The 19,520-nt window shown below is 40.4% G+C and overlaps 2 protein-coding genes across 3 annotated transcripts; both read right to left on the reverse strand.

The window, feature by feature from the left end:
• Nucleotides 1-702: 702 nt before the first annotated feature.
• LOC146982925 (cytochrome P450 2K1-like) lies at nucleotides 703-7,050 on the reverse strand. 2 transcript variants are annotated; one of them, XM_085784220.1, is made up of 9 exons: nucleotides 6,638-7,050; nucleotides 6,361-6,523; nucleotides 6,133-6,282; nucleotides 5,663-5,823; nucleotides 4,470-4,649; nucleotides 1,790-1,931; nucleotides 1,495-1,679; nucleotides 1,230-1,371; nucleotides 703-1,126 (listed from the first exon to the last, which is right to left on the reverse strand). In XM_085784220.1, the coding sequence occupies exons 1-9, from the start codon at nucleotides 6,833-6,835 to the stop codon at nucleotides 939-941; spliced, it is 1,509 nt and encodes a 502-aa protein (XP_085640346.1). In that variant the 5' UTR covers nucleotides 6,836-7,050; the 3' UTR covers nucleotides 703-938. The 2 variants fall into 2 exon arrangements, with proteins under 2 accessions (XP_085640346.1, XP_085640347.1); XM_085784221.1 differs by lacking the exons at nucleotides 5,663-5,823; nucleotides 6,361-6,523; nucleotides 6,638-7,050 and having other exon boundaries at nucleotides 720-1,126; nucleotides 6,133-6,155.
• Nucleotides 7,051-12,133: 5,083 nt separating this feature from the next.
• LOC146982926 (cytochrome P450 2K1-like) lies at nucleotides 12,134-17,844 on the reverse strand. Its single transcript, XM_085784236.1, has 9 exons — nucleotides 17,579-17,844; nucleotides 17,318-17,480; nucleotides 15,324-15,473; nucleotides 14,554-14,714; nucleotides 14,087-14,266; nucleotides 13,865-14,006; nucleotides 13,360-13,544; nucleotides 12,680-12,821; nucleotides 12,134-12,524 (listed from the first exon to the last, which is right to left on the reverse strand). Exons 1-9 carry the CDS (start codon nucleotides 17,786-17,788, stop codon nucleotides 12,337-12,339), a joined length of 1,521 nt encoding a protein of 506 aa, XP_085640362.1. The 5' UTR covers nucleotides 17,789-17,844; the 3' UTR covers nucleotides 12,134-12,336.
• Between the last annotated feature and the right edge of the window lie 1,676 nt (nucleotides 17,845-19,520).

Below are 19,520 nucleotides of genomic sequence, written 5' to 3' on the forward strand. Positions count from 1 at the left end.
AATCATATGTGCTGTTTGCCACAATGTATCAGCTGATGGTTCAATGGTTCACCAACTACAGGAAAGGGGTGTCAAAAAAAAAAAACACAAATTGCACTTAAACTGATAGTGGCTCTTTATGAAGGCACTACATGATTACAATGGCATGTCTTTGCTATTTCACTCTTGAAGATAGATTGAGTGATGTATCCATCAGCTCAAACAACTTCTTTCTCCTAATATTACCACCTGATAACATTAGTCCCAGGCACAACAATGAGCCTGTTAGCACCACAAATGATGATGTAGCTCTGATGACATCACCCATAGGTTTTAAAGTACTTTGGAAAGATTTTGTTGTAAGCATACACTCCAATGTACAGTACATTGTTAGCGCTTGCGTGTCAAAATGCATGCAATCGTGCAATCATGTTGACTTCTACTGTCTGTGAAGGAATCGTCTTACTTTTGTGTGTCCCACACTTACTGTCCAAGAAATGTAGATCACAAAGATCTAATATTGCAAGACAATGGTTCACTATTTAACTTGTGTTCCCTGACAGATCGTGTCAAGAAGGCCCCATCCCTGTCCTCAGTGACTGGTGATAGACAGGAATGCAGGTTAAAACCAACACTAACTTAGACAGGACTGCCCAGATGTAGACAGTTCCAGTTCCAGACAATGGTAATGTGTCAGTGTCAGTAAGGTAAAAGGTGGGGCATGACATTTTATATAAAATATTTTATTTCAGGATAATCAAAGATACTTTACAAAAAATAAAAACAGCGAGAAATCAAAACAAGATAAAGGCCAGCTATGAATGAGCAGAAGTAACAATATAGGAATCTATCACAGCGCTGTGTCAGCCAAATCCTAAATCTGTCCCTGATCATTTCAATCAATGTCATAATAGTTGATAGCTACAAATCTACTGCTGCCAGTTTCACACTGCACTTCTTCACTGGCGAGTGATAGCACACAGCTCATGGGGTGAGGGGGTGAGGGTGAAGCCCACAACTGGTGTCAGGTCCAGTTCATCCTCTGTGACTCCTGGTGGAGGAGTGAAACGAAAGCGCTGGAGAAGAGAGGTGAAGAAGAGGAAGAGCTCCATTCTGGCCAAACTCTCTCCGGGGCAGGCCCTACGACCTGCAAGCACATACAGCTGCTGAGTTCACCTTGATCACATGTGGTCACCATTAAGTGAAAGTCTGAAATCTCAAAAGAACAAAAGTTATCAATGTTGTAACACCTGCAGAAAAGGGCATGAAGGCATCTCTCCTGATAAATTTACCCTCCTCATCCAGGAAGTGGGAAGGGTTGAAAGTGTGTGGGCTCTCCCACTCGCTCTCATCATACAGGACAGAGGTAAGAAGAGGAAACACAGTGGTTCCCTGCAGGCAAATAGAAGAAAGTCTCTCTCTGAACAAAAGAACATTTTCTTTCAAAGATAGAAAAACATGTCCAACAAATACAAATCTGTGTGGATCTCTATTGAGTTGAGGTGAGACACTGACCCTTTTGATGAAGTAGCCCTGGAAGGTGACGTCTCTGCTGGTCCTATGAGGGATGGCCATAGGGACAATGTTGCCAAGTCTCTGTGTCTCATGGATGACAGCGTCGGTGTACGGCAAGTTTTTCCTGTCCTCTACTCGGACCTGACGGCTGCCGACCACCCTGATCAGCTCCTCTTGAACCCGGTCTGCATGGGCATGAAATTGGGTTTAAATCTTTTAATTTGGCAAATATGTGCCGGCATTTTAATGAGCACTATAAACTGAGACTAAAAGTCTGTGGATGTATTTTTTGCACCTTGAACATCAGGGTACTTGGCCATGAAAAGGAGACACCAACAGAGAGAATTTCCGGTCGTGTCAGTCCCAGCTGCAAACAGATTTGCCACACTGTACATCAGGTTGTTGTCATGGTAGTGTGAATCCTTAACTCCAGACTCCTGCATGAAAATGAATTGTATTAGAATTATTGCTTCATGGTTGGAAACTAGGTAGGAAGCTAGCTAGGAAATGTATTTTCATGAGTAGCTGCATTAAAGCAGAAGTAAGCGATCCGGCCGTTTCGGCTAATGCTGTGTTCAAGGCAGGCTTTTGAAACCGTAAGTTACAGCTTCAAGTCACAACTACGATTTGGTAGCGTTCCAGGTAACCCGTAGCTCGTGTTTTTACCGTCCTGTTGTCTGTGAAAGTTCCCTATAACGGCCACTCGTAACTTCCGACCCGTGAACTCATACCAGATCGAACTGGTATGACTTCACAGGAAGGAAAAACACAAAGTACGAGTTTCCTTGAACGCACCATGAGTTAGCAGCCCCCGCCCTTGTCAGGCATCAATTGGTCCTCGTGCTACGTCACCACATTCACGCGCATCCCTTGGCTGCACACACAGCCCTTCATGCCGTTCTCTCCCCTCATTGGATAACACTTGTATCCCACAAGGAAAATTTTCTCCTCGGGTTACAGCAGAGCAGAGTGACGGAGAGACTCGTGTTTAGGCTGAAATACTTCATGTAAGTGATTGCTGACGGAAAATAGGACTATTTAGGACTTATATTAACAAAAACATTCCACTGATATCTGCTTTAAACTAAATTCTTATCATTCACATTCAGGAGAGCGGGACATGCAGACAACCAGTATGGATAGGTGTCAGTATAGAGGATTCAGTGGAGTTGGACGCCTCACCTCCAGACTTTGCTTACAGGCAGGCTACGCGATGTGCTGCATCACTCCGCCTATCAGCTATGCAGCACATCGCGGAGCCTGCCTGTGTGGAGGAATACAGAGGAGTGCTGAGTGAATAAACAAACATTTTTTCCCCGACCAATTGATGCATTGTAAATTTTTACTTTAGATCGTACTCTTGAACTGGTGTATTGTTTTGTGACAGGACTTCCCGTAGGCGACGAAAATTCTCTGATTAATTGTCCCTCATTCACAACAGTGTACTGCCTGTGTCTCAGTGCAGCGCGATGCGCCGGTGTTGGAGCTTTCAACTGCAGATATTAAACTTAGTGGCCATTTGTACCTCATACAACTCCACTTCAAAAAAGCTGAACTATCACTTTAATATCCTAAATATGATTCTCATAATAAGCATCTTTGTGGGTTTTATTTTCCATTTGAAGAAAAAGCAGACAAATGCCGTTTGGAAAAAAAGAGCTGACAATTGTGAATTATTCTTTGCATAGTGTTTTTTTCAATAAAGCTAGATATGTCATCTCCTTGGGTTACGCATTACGCACTTACCCAGGCGGAAGAAAAAGTAGTTCCTAAAAACTGCATGTCATTTAGACAAGGTCTCAATAGTTTAGTTACTTTCCACCATGTTCCTGTTAATGATATACATTACCACAAGTATGAAGTATCAAAAGTATCGATATTTTCATTTGAGAATCGATTTTTGAGCACACAGACCTGGTATCGGAAGTATCGATATTTCAGTATCGATCCGCACATCACTACTCCCAACAGTACCAGGCCAGGGAAGTGTACCGTCCTCAGGCACTGCACTCACACCAGCAATAGCACTTTAGGGGGCAAACGTGCTTGGGCACGGTACGATTGCCTAGTGTGAGTGCGCCCTTAGGGCAATAGGTTAGGCAATTGGTTAGTTAGATAAGGTTACATCTCTCGATGCACAAACCTGTTTTCCTGCTGTGTCCACAAGAGAAGGTAACACAATAGCCTAGGAGAGTGGGGTAATGTGAGACACCGGGTAATGTGAGACACCCCCTGTGTCTAGGAAACGGAACACATTTTTGGTCATCTGACCATTAAGTTTTCAAGCCCCTTCCATTTCCCCATGGCCATGAAGGAGAGGACCTCATGATGCTGTGGAAACCATGTTTTTTTTCACAAAAATATAATTTTTGCATGTAAAAGTAAATTTTCTTGGTGTCAATTTAATCAACTGTTGTGCCAAAGCAAATTGATTCAGGTAGAAAAACTTCTATGATACATGATGATGAACTACCAACACATAAAACCATGTGATGATGCTGGCTGAAAATTAGCCTGAATTTCTAAGAGAGGTCATTTTTTCTAAAATGGGGGTGTTGGGGTAAAGTGAGACAAATGCTGCGGGGTAAAGTGAGACCATGGATGTATTATAATAAATCCATGAGTGAGACACTGTGAGCACACCACACACAAAGATTTACACTAGAATCTCATCCCCCAAGCCAGACTTACTTCTGCTTTAAATCATGGCCAGAAATGTTTTCACAGACCATTAAGATGTTACGATATGATATCATACATATGATATCATCATACACTTCACTTGTTTTTTTATGTTATATAATGAATTCCCCCATTTTTGCCACAACACGTGTTTTGTGAGGTCAAACTGATCCTGAGGTCACACTGACCCTTAAACTAAATTCTTATCATTCACATTCAGGAGAGCGGGACATGCAGACAACCAGTATGGATAGGTGTCAGTATAGAGGATTCAGTGGAGTTGGACGCCTCACCTCCAGACTTTGCTTACGGCTCAGGAAGACATCGACAAAGCATCTGCACATGTCAGGGTTCAGAGTCTCCTTCAGATCTGCTATGATCCTTTTTATGTCAGCAATACCACATTCAACATTCTTCATTATGTGCCTCCAGGTTTTAAGACAAGGGCCCAGCCAAGGAAATATGTTGTATATCTGTAAAGGTGGACATAGAAAACAATCAAATTATTGGAGAATTTAACTCTTAAAGGGATAACGCAGCTTTTTTGAAGTGGGGGTGCATGAGTAAAATGGCCATTAAGTATAATATCTGCAGTATCTGCTCAGCACTCCTCGGTACTCCTCCACACAGGCAGGCTACGCGATGTGCTGCATCACTCCGCCTATCAGCTATGCAGCACATCGCGGAGCCTGCCTGTGTGGAGGAATACAGAGGAGTGCTGAGTGAATAAACAAACATTTTTTCCCCGACCAATTGATGCATTGTAAATTTTTACTTTAGATCGTACTCTTGAACTGGTGTATTGTTTTGTGACAGGACTTCCCGTAGGCGACGAAAATTCGCTGATTAATTGTCCCTCATTCACAACAGTGTACTGCCTGTGTCTCGGTGCAGCGCGATGCGCCGGTGTTGGAGCTTTCAACTGCAGATATTAAACTTAGTGGCCATTTGTACCTCATACAACTCCACTTCAAAAAAGCTGAACTATGACTTTAATATCCTAAATATGATTCTCATAATAAGCATCTTTGTGGGTTTTATTTTCCATTTGAAGAAAAAGCAGACAAATGCCGTTTTGAAAAAAAAGAGCTGACAATTGTGAATTATTCTTTGCATAGTGTTTTTTTCAATAAAGCTAGATATATCATCTCCTTGGTCAAAGCCACTCAACTTTGGTTTGACTGATATCACCTGGTGTAAATAATAATATAGGTAAGGAAAAAAAGGAGACCGCACACTAGTTAAAAGATCCCATGACAGTTTAAATAATATAAAAATGTTTTTAATTTTTTTTTTTTTTAAACTGAGTTATCTGCTTTTGAAAATGAACTCTTTATTTGGTTTTTATATTCAGGGATTTTTTGAAGACAGTTGCAAATTCCACATAAAATCCTCTAACAAGTCTTAAACATACACAAATGAAGAGCAATGTAAAAACAGAACAAAAAATATATAAAGCTGTAATCATCAAGACACGCTGCAGTACCAGGATGGAAGTTGATCCTGTCAAATGAATGGTTTCATGATCTCTCTCCACCATCGCCTGGATGTCAGGGTCTTCGTATTCAGATCTCTTCCCAAACATGAGAGCTGATATAATGTTTGAAGATGCAAAATTAATTGCCCTACTGTTGTTGAAGGCTTTACCTGAGAGAAAAAGAGTTAGAGACAAAACAAATGCATGATGTGAGCAGTAAATTGTTATCACTACAGCATCCAAACTAGGATTATTTTTTGAACCAGTGTTTCTCTAATGTGTTGATCTTTAGCAGCACTAGAGTGGAAGATACAGGACATGCTATTGCATGGGACAAACAATCTTCTATGTCTGTCTGATACAAATTATCTGAATAAGCACCAAACTGTAGGGTTTGATAAAAAAAATGATCTCATTAGCATGAATATGGTTCAAGTTCACGTTTATATAAAAAAGGAGATGTGCCTTAGAGGACATACCTTTATGTTTTTCAAACTCCTCGGCCAGGTAGAGACATTCCTCAATGATTTTTCCTTCACTTAACTTCTTTCCCATCCCAAAATCTCTCAGTGTAGCCAGAGCAAAACGTCTCATTTCTTTCCACGAGTCGCCATTGGAAAAGATTATACCTGTAAACAAGTGGTTAACTAGTTTGAACACCAACAAAAAAAATCAACTAGCGACAAAAATATAAAATATTTTCTTACCATGTCCTTTGTTGAAATCATAGAATATGGGAGTGACCTCTCTGTCTCCAAACTCCTCAGCATGATTCACCAGAGCCTGTTTGACTGTCCTGTATCCTGCCAGGACCACCACCTTCTTGAGTCCAAAGTAGACTGTGAACACTGGTCCATATTTTTTAGACAGCTAAAAATACCAAGACAAATACAAGTGAGACTTACAGTTGTAAATAAGACATTGAATCTACCCAAAACCTAAGTATGGCTGCAGCCTCCCTCAGATCCACAAGACATTTCTCACATCAAAAAGAGAGCTGTCGAGTCTCTTGAGATCCACCTGAAGCAGGTTACCAAGCAGGGGAAGCGGTTTAGGTCCTGGAGGCTCAGCGCGGTTTCCCTGGGAGCTGAAGTTGGAGAAAAGGAGGCGGAGGACCAACAGGCCCACAATGGCCCCCAGCAGGGAGACCAAGGCAGAGGACTGAAGAAGATCCTCCAACATGATGCAGGAAGCTTTTTACCCCAGAATCCTCTCCAACACACACCTTTTACCGTCTTGAAGTTGCTCCTCTGTGAATTGAAAGGATACACAACCAGTGCACAACCAGTTTCTTGTTTTATCCAACTCACATTACATGTTTGAAACGTCACGTGGTAGAATAATGCCTGTATCAAAAAGGTGCAGCAAAGAAGCACTGTCACCCAAAGCTGAACTCTTAACAGCAACGAAGCGGATGCAACACTGAGGGAACATTAACACATTAGCAAAACCTAATGTGACCCGCCCCTAACAGGTCTCCAGCTGTCTGGGTGGAACAACAGAACATTGTTTGCCACCCTCTTTTAGAAAGGTTTCAATAAGAATGCAGCATGAACTGCAATTATCACCTCCCCTGTGCATGTGAACCAGCAGATCCGCCCACCTGTCAGACATACTTTAAACATCAATCAGGATTAGGCAGCTCGGATATACAAGCTGGAAAAATACAGACATGAGGTTCAAAGAAGAATGGAAGGGAAAATTGAAAATATATAAAGGTCTCTATAAGGGCGCACTCACACTAGGGCCAGTTGATCCTGCTCTGACTGCAGAAAGAACGGCGCTTTGACAGGTTGTCATGGTTATCTTGAGGTTTAATCAAAGCGACGTTAACTAGCGATGTTTACGGCGCGACGTATAATCGTTAAGTGACTGTTGTTTACATGCTGTTGCAGACACGTGGTGGAGAACGAGCCCGCAGCGCATTACGTGTGCGCGCATTCCTGGCCAAGCTTACCGTGCCCAAGCACACCTCTCCCAACTAGTGATGTTCAATACCACAAATTTCCTTTCCGATCCGATACTGAGTAAAATTCAGGGTGGTATCGGTGATACCGATCCGATACCGATACTTTGTGCAAATGCACCTAATGTGCCTGGTAAATCTAAAAAAAAAAAAGTAGTGTATTTCAAGTCATAGCTTCCTAAGGATACAAGACATCAGAGTAACATATGTATCTATTTATTTTAAGTATATTGAGGTAGCTGCCTCGTTTACAATATAGCCAAGCTAATAGTACAACAACAGAAAAAACAGAGGACTCACACAATCATACAAAATATGTGAAAATGGTGTTTCAAACACTAAAAAAAGAACATATTGTAAAATAATAAAACCATTAAACCAAAATATTATTTATAATTTTCCCACAGATATCTGTCTTCGCTGTTTGTGGAGCTGAGACTCTACACAGACTGAGACAGACTGACTGTTGAGTGAGCAGCGGGTTACGCATTACGCACGTACCCAGGCGGAAGAAAAAGTAGTTCCTAAAAACTGCATGTCATTTAGACAAGGTCTCAATAGTTTAGTTACTTTCCACCATGTTCCTGTTAATGATATACATTACCACAAGTATGAAGTATCAAAAGTATCGATATTTTATTTGAGAATCAATTTTTTGAGCACACAGACCTGGTATCGGAAGTATCGATACTTCAGTATCGATCCGCACATCACTACTCCCAACAGTACCAGGCCAGGGAAGTGTACCGTCCTCAGGCACTGCACTCACACCAGCAATAGCACTTTAGGGGGCAAATGTGCTTGGGCACGGTACGATTGCCTAGTGTGAGTGCGCCCTTAGGGCAATTGGTTAGTTAGATAAGGTTACATCTCTCAATGCAGAAACCTGTTTTCCTGCTGTGTCCACAAGAGAAGGTAACACAATACTGAAAAAACTGAAATAGCAGCACTCACAAAATAAACTTGAAATATTTATTTAACGCACAGCAGTGCCTGACGGACGCGTTTCAGCCCTTGGCTTTCTTCAGCGTATGATCATACGTTCAGTGTTTTGATTTTTGAGCCGGCACCCAGTTTTATTCTTACATTAGAGTCGAGCACGCCATTTCCTTTGTTCTCTGAAGGTAACACAATAGCCTACGCAAAAATAAACAGTAAGACCAAGACAAGTTTAGATTCATGGCAAATTGTGTCATCAAATCATTCTAATGAATATAAATGTATGTGATTTATTTTCCTCTAATTGGCTTATTATTGCCACTGAATATATGAAGCTAAAGTTGTAGTTTCATGACCACAAGATGAGGACTCACAATGAGGCAGGGTTTTTATTTATTTATTTATTTTTTATTAGATGTTCATTTTATTAATTTAATAGTTCACAGTAATTCCCCCATGATTTAGGAAATTTAATTTAATGGGGATTATTCCATGTTTGCCTTATTACTGTGTTTTATTTGTTGGATGATTTGGTCATGTTTGTAGCATAAATCTACTTTAAAAAGTCTTTTTTTTTTTTTTAAATGGGAACAGGCATATACAATGTATAAACCGACAATACACTGACCAATACACAAACAGACAGAAGACAAAAGACAGAGCAGACTCAACAACACAACAAAGACATGACCAAAACAGGACAGAACAATAAAAATATATATATATATATATATATATATATATATATATATATATATATATATATATATATATATATATATATATATTTTTTTTTTTATTATTGTTCTGTCCTGTTTTGGTCATATATATATATATATATATATATATAAATACACGCACAAAAAATAAAACTAAACAAAACTAAAAAACACCACTACAACAAAAAAAGGATGTGAAACTACTAGGCAAGTTTTTTAATCTAAACTAGTTTAGGTTGTCAAACAGCTAATACAAGCAAATCCAAAGGGCAATAAAGCAGCTGGTCATAAATACAGTGACTACAAGAATACGCAGTAACCTTACCTAACCTTTAACAACTCACGTCCTCATGTCTGGGTTAATAATATTGCAGCTTGTTGGGGGGCAGGTGGGAGGGGTTTCCCAGCATGCTATGGGACAGTGCTTTTGTGAAGTTTAGGTTATTTCTGCCTATCACTATGTTCATCTGCCTGTGAGTGGCAGTTTTGGTGTCAAGTGTAACTGCGCCTCGCCTGGAAGGTGGACAAGACCACAAGACTAGGCGGCAGCAGCAGGGGGCGGTGACAGAAACTTTAAGCAGCCGCCGTCAAAGAATAGCTATAGTACAGGAAGTCACAGAAATATTTACATCCTAGATTCATCTGTAGGGTACCTGTAGTTTGCAGAACACCATCGGATAGCTATGCCTGAAGACATTGCTTGATGTAATCTCGTCGCCCGAAAAAAAAATTCGCTTTGCGTCCAGTGTGACCGCACCGTGAGCCAAGAGGCAGCTGGAATGAAGGCAAGCTGGCCTGGCAGGAAGGCAGCTGGCTGATGAAGGAGGGGGGGGGGGGGCAACACAGGTGCAACACATGAAGACACGACAGGGCTGGCTGACAATCAAAAGAGTGGAAAACACACAGGCTACAGTGGTAGGAGGTGGACATCTGAAACGAGAGGGAAAGTTTGACGCACCAAAATAAAGTGAAAAATGAGCTGAAACAAAAATCGATATTTTTTTTTCTTTATCGACAGCAACACAGGAGAATGAATACAGTGACAACATTAATACACAAAAATACAATCAAACACGTTGACAGCAACAGGAAAAAAATAAAAATAAAAACGTATTCATTACTTTCATTACTTCCATTACTTTCACTATACAAAAAAACCCTTAAAGTGCTGGACAGGAAATCCAATAACTATCATCATTGTCATATTTTACTGAAATACAAGCTGTTAAATTGGGAAAACCTGATTAAATATTCACACTCTTGTCTTATGTACAAAATCATACATGGACGTGCGCCTCCAGCATTGAATCAGTTTATAAAAATGGTATCAACATCTACTCGGAGTGCAACTAGAGGAGACTTATTGCGTTTAGAAAAAGTTCTTTCAGCCAGTCTGCGTTTTCTATTAGAGCTGCTCGTGAATGGAATTCTATTAACTCACATTAGAAATATTTCAAATTATGCCTCCTTTAAACACTTTTTTTTTAAAGTGGCTAATTAGTGGTCAAGGCTGTGAACATTAAATTTCTTGTCATGTTGTCTGTCAGTGTATTAGTTGTCTAGTATTGTTGCTTTTTGTGCATGGCTTCTAATGTGTCCAATGTGTATAATGTGATTGTGTCTGTTGCTGCTTAATGTTGCTTCTGTTTTGTCTGTAGCGGCTGCTGTTTGAGTTCAGTTTCATGTCAGTTTGTGTGTGTATGCATGGACCTCCACTGAGCTCTCTGTCTTTTGTCCACTATTCAGCTTTTTAATCATTGAATGTATTATTTGTATGTTCATAACCCAAATTTTTTTTTTATTATTTTCCTTTTAGGGTGACTTTAAACATCAGTCCAGGGACAACAGATGCAAAATAGCCTTTTGGCTAATTCTGACATGTTTACATTTGTTTAAATGTTTTTATTAATGTGCAATGTCCCTGATCCTTAAACCTTTAAATAAATAAAATAAATCAATAAATAAATTCATTGAATATTTTGTAGGCAGCCTTTTTATTTTCACAGGAGGAGATAACGCAGACAGTTCCAGAACATTTTGCTTCTTGCCTAAAAAAAACTACAAAAAAAACGATGGTGCAGGATTGGACAACAAATAACGTTAGCCTTTGTGTTGTTGCTTCACACATCAACACAGACTGGACCGACTGGTTAGGTTAATCCACGTTTTTCTGCAGAGAGCTACCTCCATCTTGACCGATTGAACTGAAACTGCTGATACCCTTCATCACCACCTCTCAACAGCATAACAACAACAGAAACTTTATACTCTGTTTTTGCAAATCTGCACAGAGGCCTATTCAAGAAACTGCCTGAGCAGCTTTATTATATGTCAGCTTATAAACTGTCCTACCCTTAGTACTGACAAGTAGAAACACATCTCTTAAGAATACAATAGTTCAACCTTCTTGGTGAGAGGCAAATCAAGCTGCTACCAGCAAATCAATGACTAACCTGAAGACTACGTATGTAGCACTGTACAATGAATAAAGAAGCATTTAGCTGGTTAGGGGGGAAAGAAAATGTCAACTAACAAAATCCTAAATTATATAACACGTCTTCATGAAACCCTTTGGATTCCTTTCACTTTTTGTTTGTTTTCATCAGAAAATATTGAGGCTACACCGAATTTTTAATATTATGTGGAAAGAAAAGACTCATCTCTTTTCCTTTATCTTCCAGTCAGCGTCCCTGACCTAAGGCACTAGCTGGAGTTGGTCCCCGGGCGCCACGCCGTGGCTGCCCACTGCTCCTCAGGGATGGGTTAAATGCAGAGAAAGAATCTCACTGTACTAGCTGTATGTGACAAATAAGTACCTTTACCTTTACCTTTTACATAGCTTACTATTAAAATATATTCAAATTGTATCATTTTGTGTAAAATAAAGTTTACAAATGCTACATGTCCCCATTATTTCTTCATTTGTTCCATGACCATGCCAGGCAAAGTACTCTCTTAAAACACTGAGCTGTCTCTTCTGTCTGATGATATAGTGCCTTTTCACCAGTCCTGTTCTTGAGGATAGGGACATCTGCTGGCCACGCTCTGTTTGTCCCTCCTCACTGCCGGCTGACAGCACACAGCTTATGAGGCGAAGGAGAGAGGGTGAAGCCCACAGCTGGTGTCAGGTCCAGTTGATCCTCTGTGACTCCTGGTGGAGGAGTGAAGCGAAAGTGCTGGAGGAGGGAGGTGAAGAAGAGGAAGAGCTCCATCTTTGCTAGACTCTCTCCGAGACACACCCTGCGACCTGCAAAACAAAGAGTAGCAACAGTCGTGTCAATTCAGGGGTAAATCAGCTCTAATCTGTAAAGATGTAAAGAATAAAAACCTGTTGAACCTGCAGAGCTATAAAACATCTAGGCTATAGTCTTGAGAAAACAAAGGCCAACAAGGTTGTTATACCTGCAGAAAAGGGCATGAAGGCATCTCTGCGGATAAATTTACCCTCCTCATCCAGGAAGTGGGAAGGGTTGAAAGTGTGTGGGCTCTCCCACTCGCTCTCATCATACAGGACAGAGGTAAGAAGAGGAAACACAGTGGTTCCCTGCAGGCAAATAGAAGAGCATTTTCTTAGAGTCTGTGGTATATTTTGATGTTGATGCTGATGAAAAGATTACCACTCTGACACGTCTTCTTTGATGGTAAAAAATGGTTTAAGATACAGTGTCAAAAAGCTGAATCTTCGAGAAGCCTCTGGAGCCAATTATGAGACTTCTGGGTCTTGGCCAAAAGTCCAGACCTTATATACTGTAGTATGTTCTCTAAAACTCCACCTCTCTAAACAGAAGGAATGATTATTTAATCAATAAGAGTCAGCTGCCACACTGAGTAGTAGCTGATGCCATCAGTTGCTTTGGACCTCCTTTTCAGACAATGGTATTTATGTAGACTACCTTGAACTGTTTGTTTATCTGCAACTGTCATGCACTCAAGGCTCAGTAGTAGTTTTTACAATTAACCTTCAGGGTAAATTACTTAACATATTAGGAGGTAGAAAATACACTACAAGTCTTAGAATAAAAGCACTGTCTTGTCTTCAGGGGTTTTGTGTGGATAAGCACTGACACAGATGAGACACTGACCTCTTTGATGAAGTAGCCCTGGAAGGTGATGTCTCTGCTGGTCTTATGAGGGATGGCCATAGGGGCAATGTTGCCAAGTCTCTGTGTCTCATGGATGACAGCGTCAGTGTAGGGCAAGTTCTTCCTGTCCTCTACCCGAACCTGACGGCTTCCTATCACCCTGCTCAGCTCCTCCTGGACCCGGTCTGGAGCCACAAAATAGGACATTGATAAAGGGGCCTCTTTAAGCCTCTTAAAGGTCTCAACAATTGTTCAAATATTGTTTACATGGTGAAATGATATACAATTATTATTGCTTTTATTATTAAATTATTAAATTAAATCAAAATTGGAACGAAATCACAAAGACATGTCTGAACATTTTGAATTCTTATGTTTACTAAATGTGAAGTAAGATGTTAAGCCAGGACCTGAAACCAAGTTTATTTTGTCATTTTTGCCAAGTGTTATACAACTTAATATGCACAACAAAAATGAAAGACTCACAAATTGCATCTTACTGTACCTTGTATATGTGGATATTTGGCCATAAGCAGCAGACCCCATCTCAGCGTAGCCGCTGTAGTGTCAGTGCCAGCAGAAAACAGGTTTGTTATTGTGAATATCAGGTTTTTCTCATTGTAGTGAGTGTCCCTAACACAGGAGTCCTGGAAATAACACCCACATATTATTAGAAAAGGGCCACGTATGTCTTTGTGTCGGATGAAAAACGTGAAACATGTCATACCTCTTCTTTCTGCTTGCGAATGAGAAAACAGTCCACCAGCCCCCTGCATGTGTGAGGGTTCAAGGTCTCTTTCAACTGCTTGAACAATTCTTTGACATCTCTGACAGTCATTTCTACATTTTTCAATATCAGCTGCCGGTTTTTTATGAACCTGAACAGCCTGGGAAACATGTTGTAAAGCTGTGGAGAGAGAAGAGATGTTTTTTATTTGCTCTCATGTATATGGAGAATTTTCACATCAGTTATTCAACAGTTTAATAATATATTTTTTTAATATCTTATATATACTATTTCCTCTGGTTCATCCTTTGAAATTTGCCCCAAAGACCAAATTTGTAACTTATATTTCTCTATCTGTAACTATTTTATCTTGTAAAAAATATATATATATCAAATTGGCCAGTTATGAGAGCTTAGTAAAGTCATCTCTCATGTCCTCCCCTTCACACAGCAAACCTGAAGCTCACCTGTATCGATGCAGAGCCTACGATGCGTATTGTCTCATTTGCTCTTCTCACCAAGTTTTTAAATCGAGGGTCATCGTATTCAAATCTGCTCCCATACACAATAGAGGAGATAATGTTTGATGTTGCATAATTCACTGGACAAGACGTGTCAAATGATTTCCCTATAAAAGGCCACAAGAAACAAAATGTTATAAGATGATACATTGTAGCACTTGAGGATCAACATAAGGTCATAAGGTAAACGCTAATATGTGGCTCTTGGTCCTTACGTCAGGTTTCCTGGCCTGTAAGGAACTGACACTCATTACAAATTCCCACCTTATATATCATAATTGTATATAAACAGGGCCGTTGCTAGGAATTCTGGGCCCCCTTAAAGAATACTAAAGTGGGCCCCTACCCCCTAACTTTTCCAGTTTTTTTTTTCTTAGACTATGTATGTCTACTTTGTTTTGAATAATTGCTAATGCAGCATTACTATAAGTAAGCCTGTGAATATTCTCATTTGTCCAGGTCATAGTTATCTCAAGGAAATTTAAATCGAATGCAACTGGACTTGGTTAAAAACAAATAACCAAGTCCAGCTGCATTCGATTTAAATTTCCTTGAGACATTACTATGAGTATTAATCAGGGTCTTATGCAGAATAGATCAGTCATACAACTATACTACAGGGGTTTTTTGTGGGCCCCGCTGGGCGCTGGGCCCCTAGAATTATCATCACCTTTCTCCCTACAACGGCCCTGCATATAAATACATTAACAATGTACCTCTGTGATCCTCAAACATTTGGATCAGATACTGGCTCTCTTCCAAGATTTTCTCCTCGGCCACTCTTTTACCCATCCCAAAGTCTCGGAGAGTGGTGATGGAAAAACGTCTCAGCTCTTTCCATGATTCCCCATTTGCAAATAGAATTCCTAATAAACATGCAAAATAAAAAAATATGTACTATGTCATACATACAGACATGTGAAAAATTAGGACACCCTATGAAAGCCTGTGTTTTAAAAAAATATATGAGCATATGGATATTTAATATCAATTTAACAATACTGGGAGATTCAAGTAATATAACTAAACATTTAAAACTGAAGAAAACACTTTTTAATTTTTTCTGTGAAATGTGATTTGTGTATCACATCAGGCGCACATCATCTGAACATTGTTACTGAGCTTTTTGAAGGTTAGACCCATTTAAACCATTTAGTTTGGTGTGATCCTGACTGTTGAAGTGAAAGGGAACCATGGTGACATCGAAAGAGCTGTCTGAGGCCTTCAGAAAGAATATTGCAGCATTTTAGGAGTCTGGTAAGGTATTTAAAAAGATAAGAGGTACCTTTGCTCTCTAAAGGCCCAACTGAAGTTTGCCTGAGAGAACAGAAGGACTTCTGCTGAAAACCAACTTTGCAAGATCGGGGCCGCCGCCTATGACAGATTAAACTACATAGGCTACACGTTGTAACATTGATGATATATAGGGGAGAGTGGGGTAATTTGTGCCATGGGGCAAGTAGTTCCACCCCTGTTATCTAGAAAACCATAGAAGAAGTTGGTCATGTGACCACATATTTTTGAAGGGGCATCCATTTCACTCATCCTATCAAGAAGGGAGACACATGGCTTGAGAGGAAAGCACATTTATGTTCAAAAAACAAGTTTTTGCCCTCCAAAGTAAAATTTCTATGATCAAGGTTTTTTGATTGCCATGTTTGAACAATTATAGATAACTTTGAAAACAGTTCACACATGTTTTAGTGCTTTATTAAGCTACACCATGAGTCTATACAGTTAGCATGATGCCAGCTCAAAACAGCTGGGGAATCCTTTTTTCTCAAAATGCTGGGCTTGGGGTAATTTGTGCCAAAGGGCCTGGGTTAAGTTGTGCCAGTGGCAGTGCTGTCTGTGTATAGGAGAAACATGGCAGTGGGCACGGATTTGCTTGAAACTTAACATGTGTGATGAGGGACCGCCCCTGAACACACCTGCCCAGTCTGGTTGTGCTCGTAGCCTGGTGGACGAAGAAAACATTGCGTTTCTTTGCGCCACAGCCCCCAGCGTGCCTCAGGCCTCCGCGACTGCATGGGGACAAGCGAGGGCCCGATCATCGCCACTTCTGGCTTTAATTTTGTATTGAATGTCTTGCTTTTATATAGCATTAACATTTGTGAGATTAAAATGATCTGTTTTACTTCAATTATCAATGGCACAATTTACCCCAGTGTATTCTCTCTAATGGCACAACTTACCCCGCACCGGGGGCAAGTTGTGCCAGAATTTTTTTTTTTTTTCTAAAGCTATATTTCTGAAACGGTTGATTTAAGATTCAAAGTGATTGTTCCCATGGATGCACAACATCCTAAACTATATGTACATATATTAGTTGGGGGCATTATTATAATCCCCTTGCTTTAAAGGCAGTTTAAGTAAAAATTGGCACTACTTACCCCGCTCTCCCCTACCACTCTATTGATTGATTTCTCACCAGCTTCGATGCACATGACCAGGGTTAGCAAAGCAGCGGAAAAGCAACCGGACTAATAGCTCCTCACACACACACACACACACACACACCTACACACACACAGGCTGTGTGTTTTTCACATGACTCTATGATACATCTAGCCTACTACACTAAATAAACCAGAAATTTAAAAACACTGAAACTGTTTTTTTGTTTGTTTGTTTTAATGGTAACATAAGACAAAAACAGCACCCTTAATAATTTTGCTGAGTGTATAAACAACATAAAGGTGAGTCCTACCATGACCTTGATTGGTTTCATAAAATATGGGGGATATTTCTCGTTCTCCAAATTCTTCTGCATAACTGACCAGAGCCTCTTTGACCGTCTTGTATCCAGCCAGGACCACCACTTTTTTGGTCCCTAAGTACACGGTAAATACAGATCCATACTTCTTTGAAAACTGAAAAAAAATAAATAAAAATGCAGTCATCAGATCAGATCATAGAACGAGTAAACTTTGCAATGTGTTACAAAATGGGAGGATTATGTTCAACTTACCTCAAAGAGGGTTTGGTATGGTCTCTTGAGATCAAGCTGCAACAGGTTACCAAGCAGGGGCAGGGGTCTCGGCCCCGGGGGCTCTCTTCCTATTTCCCCGGTGATAAAGCTGCTGGACACAAGGTAGAGGCCGAGCAGGACAGCAGCAGCCCCCAGCAGGGTGGTGGGACTGGAGAACAGGAAGAAAACAACATCATCCAAAAGAGCCATTTGTTGCGCTGCTCTTGTTCTTCTCTGATCGACCCACAGTTGACAACCTGAGCTGCTCTGTGCTCACACAAACAACCGGAATGTCGTTGCAGGTTTAGTTACTAAGCATCTCCCCTCCCCTCTGGGCTTTGTTTGCACGCACCTCAGATTCACACCTCAGAGGATTTGCAAAACCGAACAGCTCAAACACAAGGCCAGGTTTAAACAAAGTTTTAATATGACATTTTTGCAGATGTGGTATATTTTGATGTCGATGCTGATGAAAAGATGACCACTCTGACACGTCTTCTTTGTAGATGGTAAAAAATGGTTTATTACAAAAAAGATACAGTGTCAAAAAGCCGAATCTTCGAGAACCCTTTATAGCCAATTACGAGACCTCTTGGTCTTGGCCAAAAGTCCAGACCTTATATACTCTAAAACTCCACCTCTCTAAACAGAAGAATGTAGGTTACCAGGATGGTCACAAACTAAGACAATACCTAACATGTCCAAATTACCCTCTGGTATTTACCATCCTGACCAGGCAATTATCCTTAGGCTAACTTAAACATGGTCGAAGCAGACCAAATACAGATGTCCAGCAAAGGTGACCTAACGTAAACATCAGTGTTTAGTCTAAACAAAGCCTTGTTTCATATTATACCAGTCATTTACCTTCAGGCAGGTAAAGGGCACACCCGGGGATTAAAGACAGTTGTAAAGATAAGAGTAAAGAATTTAAAGTGGATTATATACTGAACACAAAAGTAACTCTCAGGGTAAATTACTTACAAATTAGGAGGTAGAAAATACACTACATATTCCCCCCTTCGAGACTACAAAGTCTCGACAAAACAAAAAGCAACACCCAATAACTTAAAAAATATAAAGATAACAAAATGACTAATGATGGAGTGTAGGAGCGAAAACCTGTCAGGCAGTTAACTTAAACCAAGACGGGAAATTCTCCTACGGCCCCAACTGCTCATGGCGACCACTTTACAGCACTCCAAACAAATTAAAGAATAATTCACAAAACTTTTACATAAAATAACTCAAGCAGATACAGGTTCATGGAGGAGTTCCCTTCTTTGATGCCACTGGCATTGTTTGTCCAGTGTTCGATTTTAATCCTCATCCACCATCACGGAGAAACAGCACTGTCTTGTACACTGCTGAAATGTCAAAAAAGCTTTCTACATGACATCAGTGAGTCCAGGTACGACCTGTACTATAGGTCAGATGTTTCAGTTCTGCTGATGACCGGTGTTGTAGCCAATTTGCATTTGTGTGTGTGTGGGTGTGAACGAATGAGTGTGGGTGTGTCAGTGGTGAGGCACTGTGGTTGGTAGGGTCTACCTGCACACCTGTGGGCTTGGGTGGTAATCAGGCAGACAGAGGTTAGATGAGGGAGACAGAGCTCAGTAGTGTCAGGGAATCAGGATCAGGGAAGCCACACAGTTTTTCAACCGTGTCTGTGTGTGTGAGAGGGCTGAATGAGTTTTGTATCACCGTCTTAGCATTTTTGTATGAGCTCATTTTTAAGTTTAATTAGCACCCGGCTTTTTGTAGGTGTTTTGTAAAGATGTAAAATTAATAAAGTGTCAAACTTATTGCCAATGGAGGACCTCATCTTTCACACACCACCAGGAGTTGAAAACGACTTCAGATTCCCTCAAGTGGCCTTTTTTTGTTGGTAGCTAAAATTGCCACTACATTTTGTTGAAAAACTCAGCTTCAAGCTGCACTC

This window comes from Trachurus japonicus, chromosome 8 (assembly GCF_045865225.1).
Source record: "Trachurus japonicus isolate A0001 chromosome 8, Traja_1.0".
NCBI lineage: Eukaryota > Metazoa > Chordata > Actinopteri > Carangiformes > Carangidae > Trachurus > Trachurus japonicus.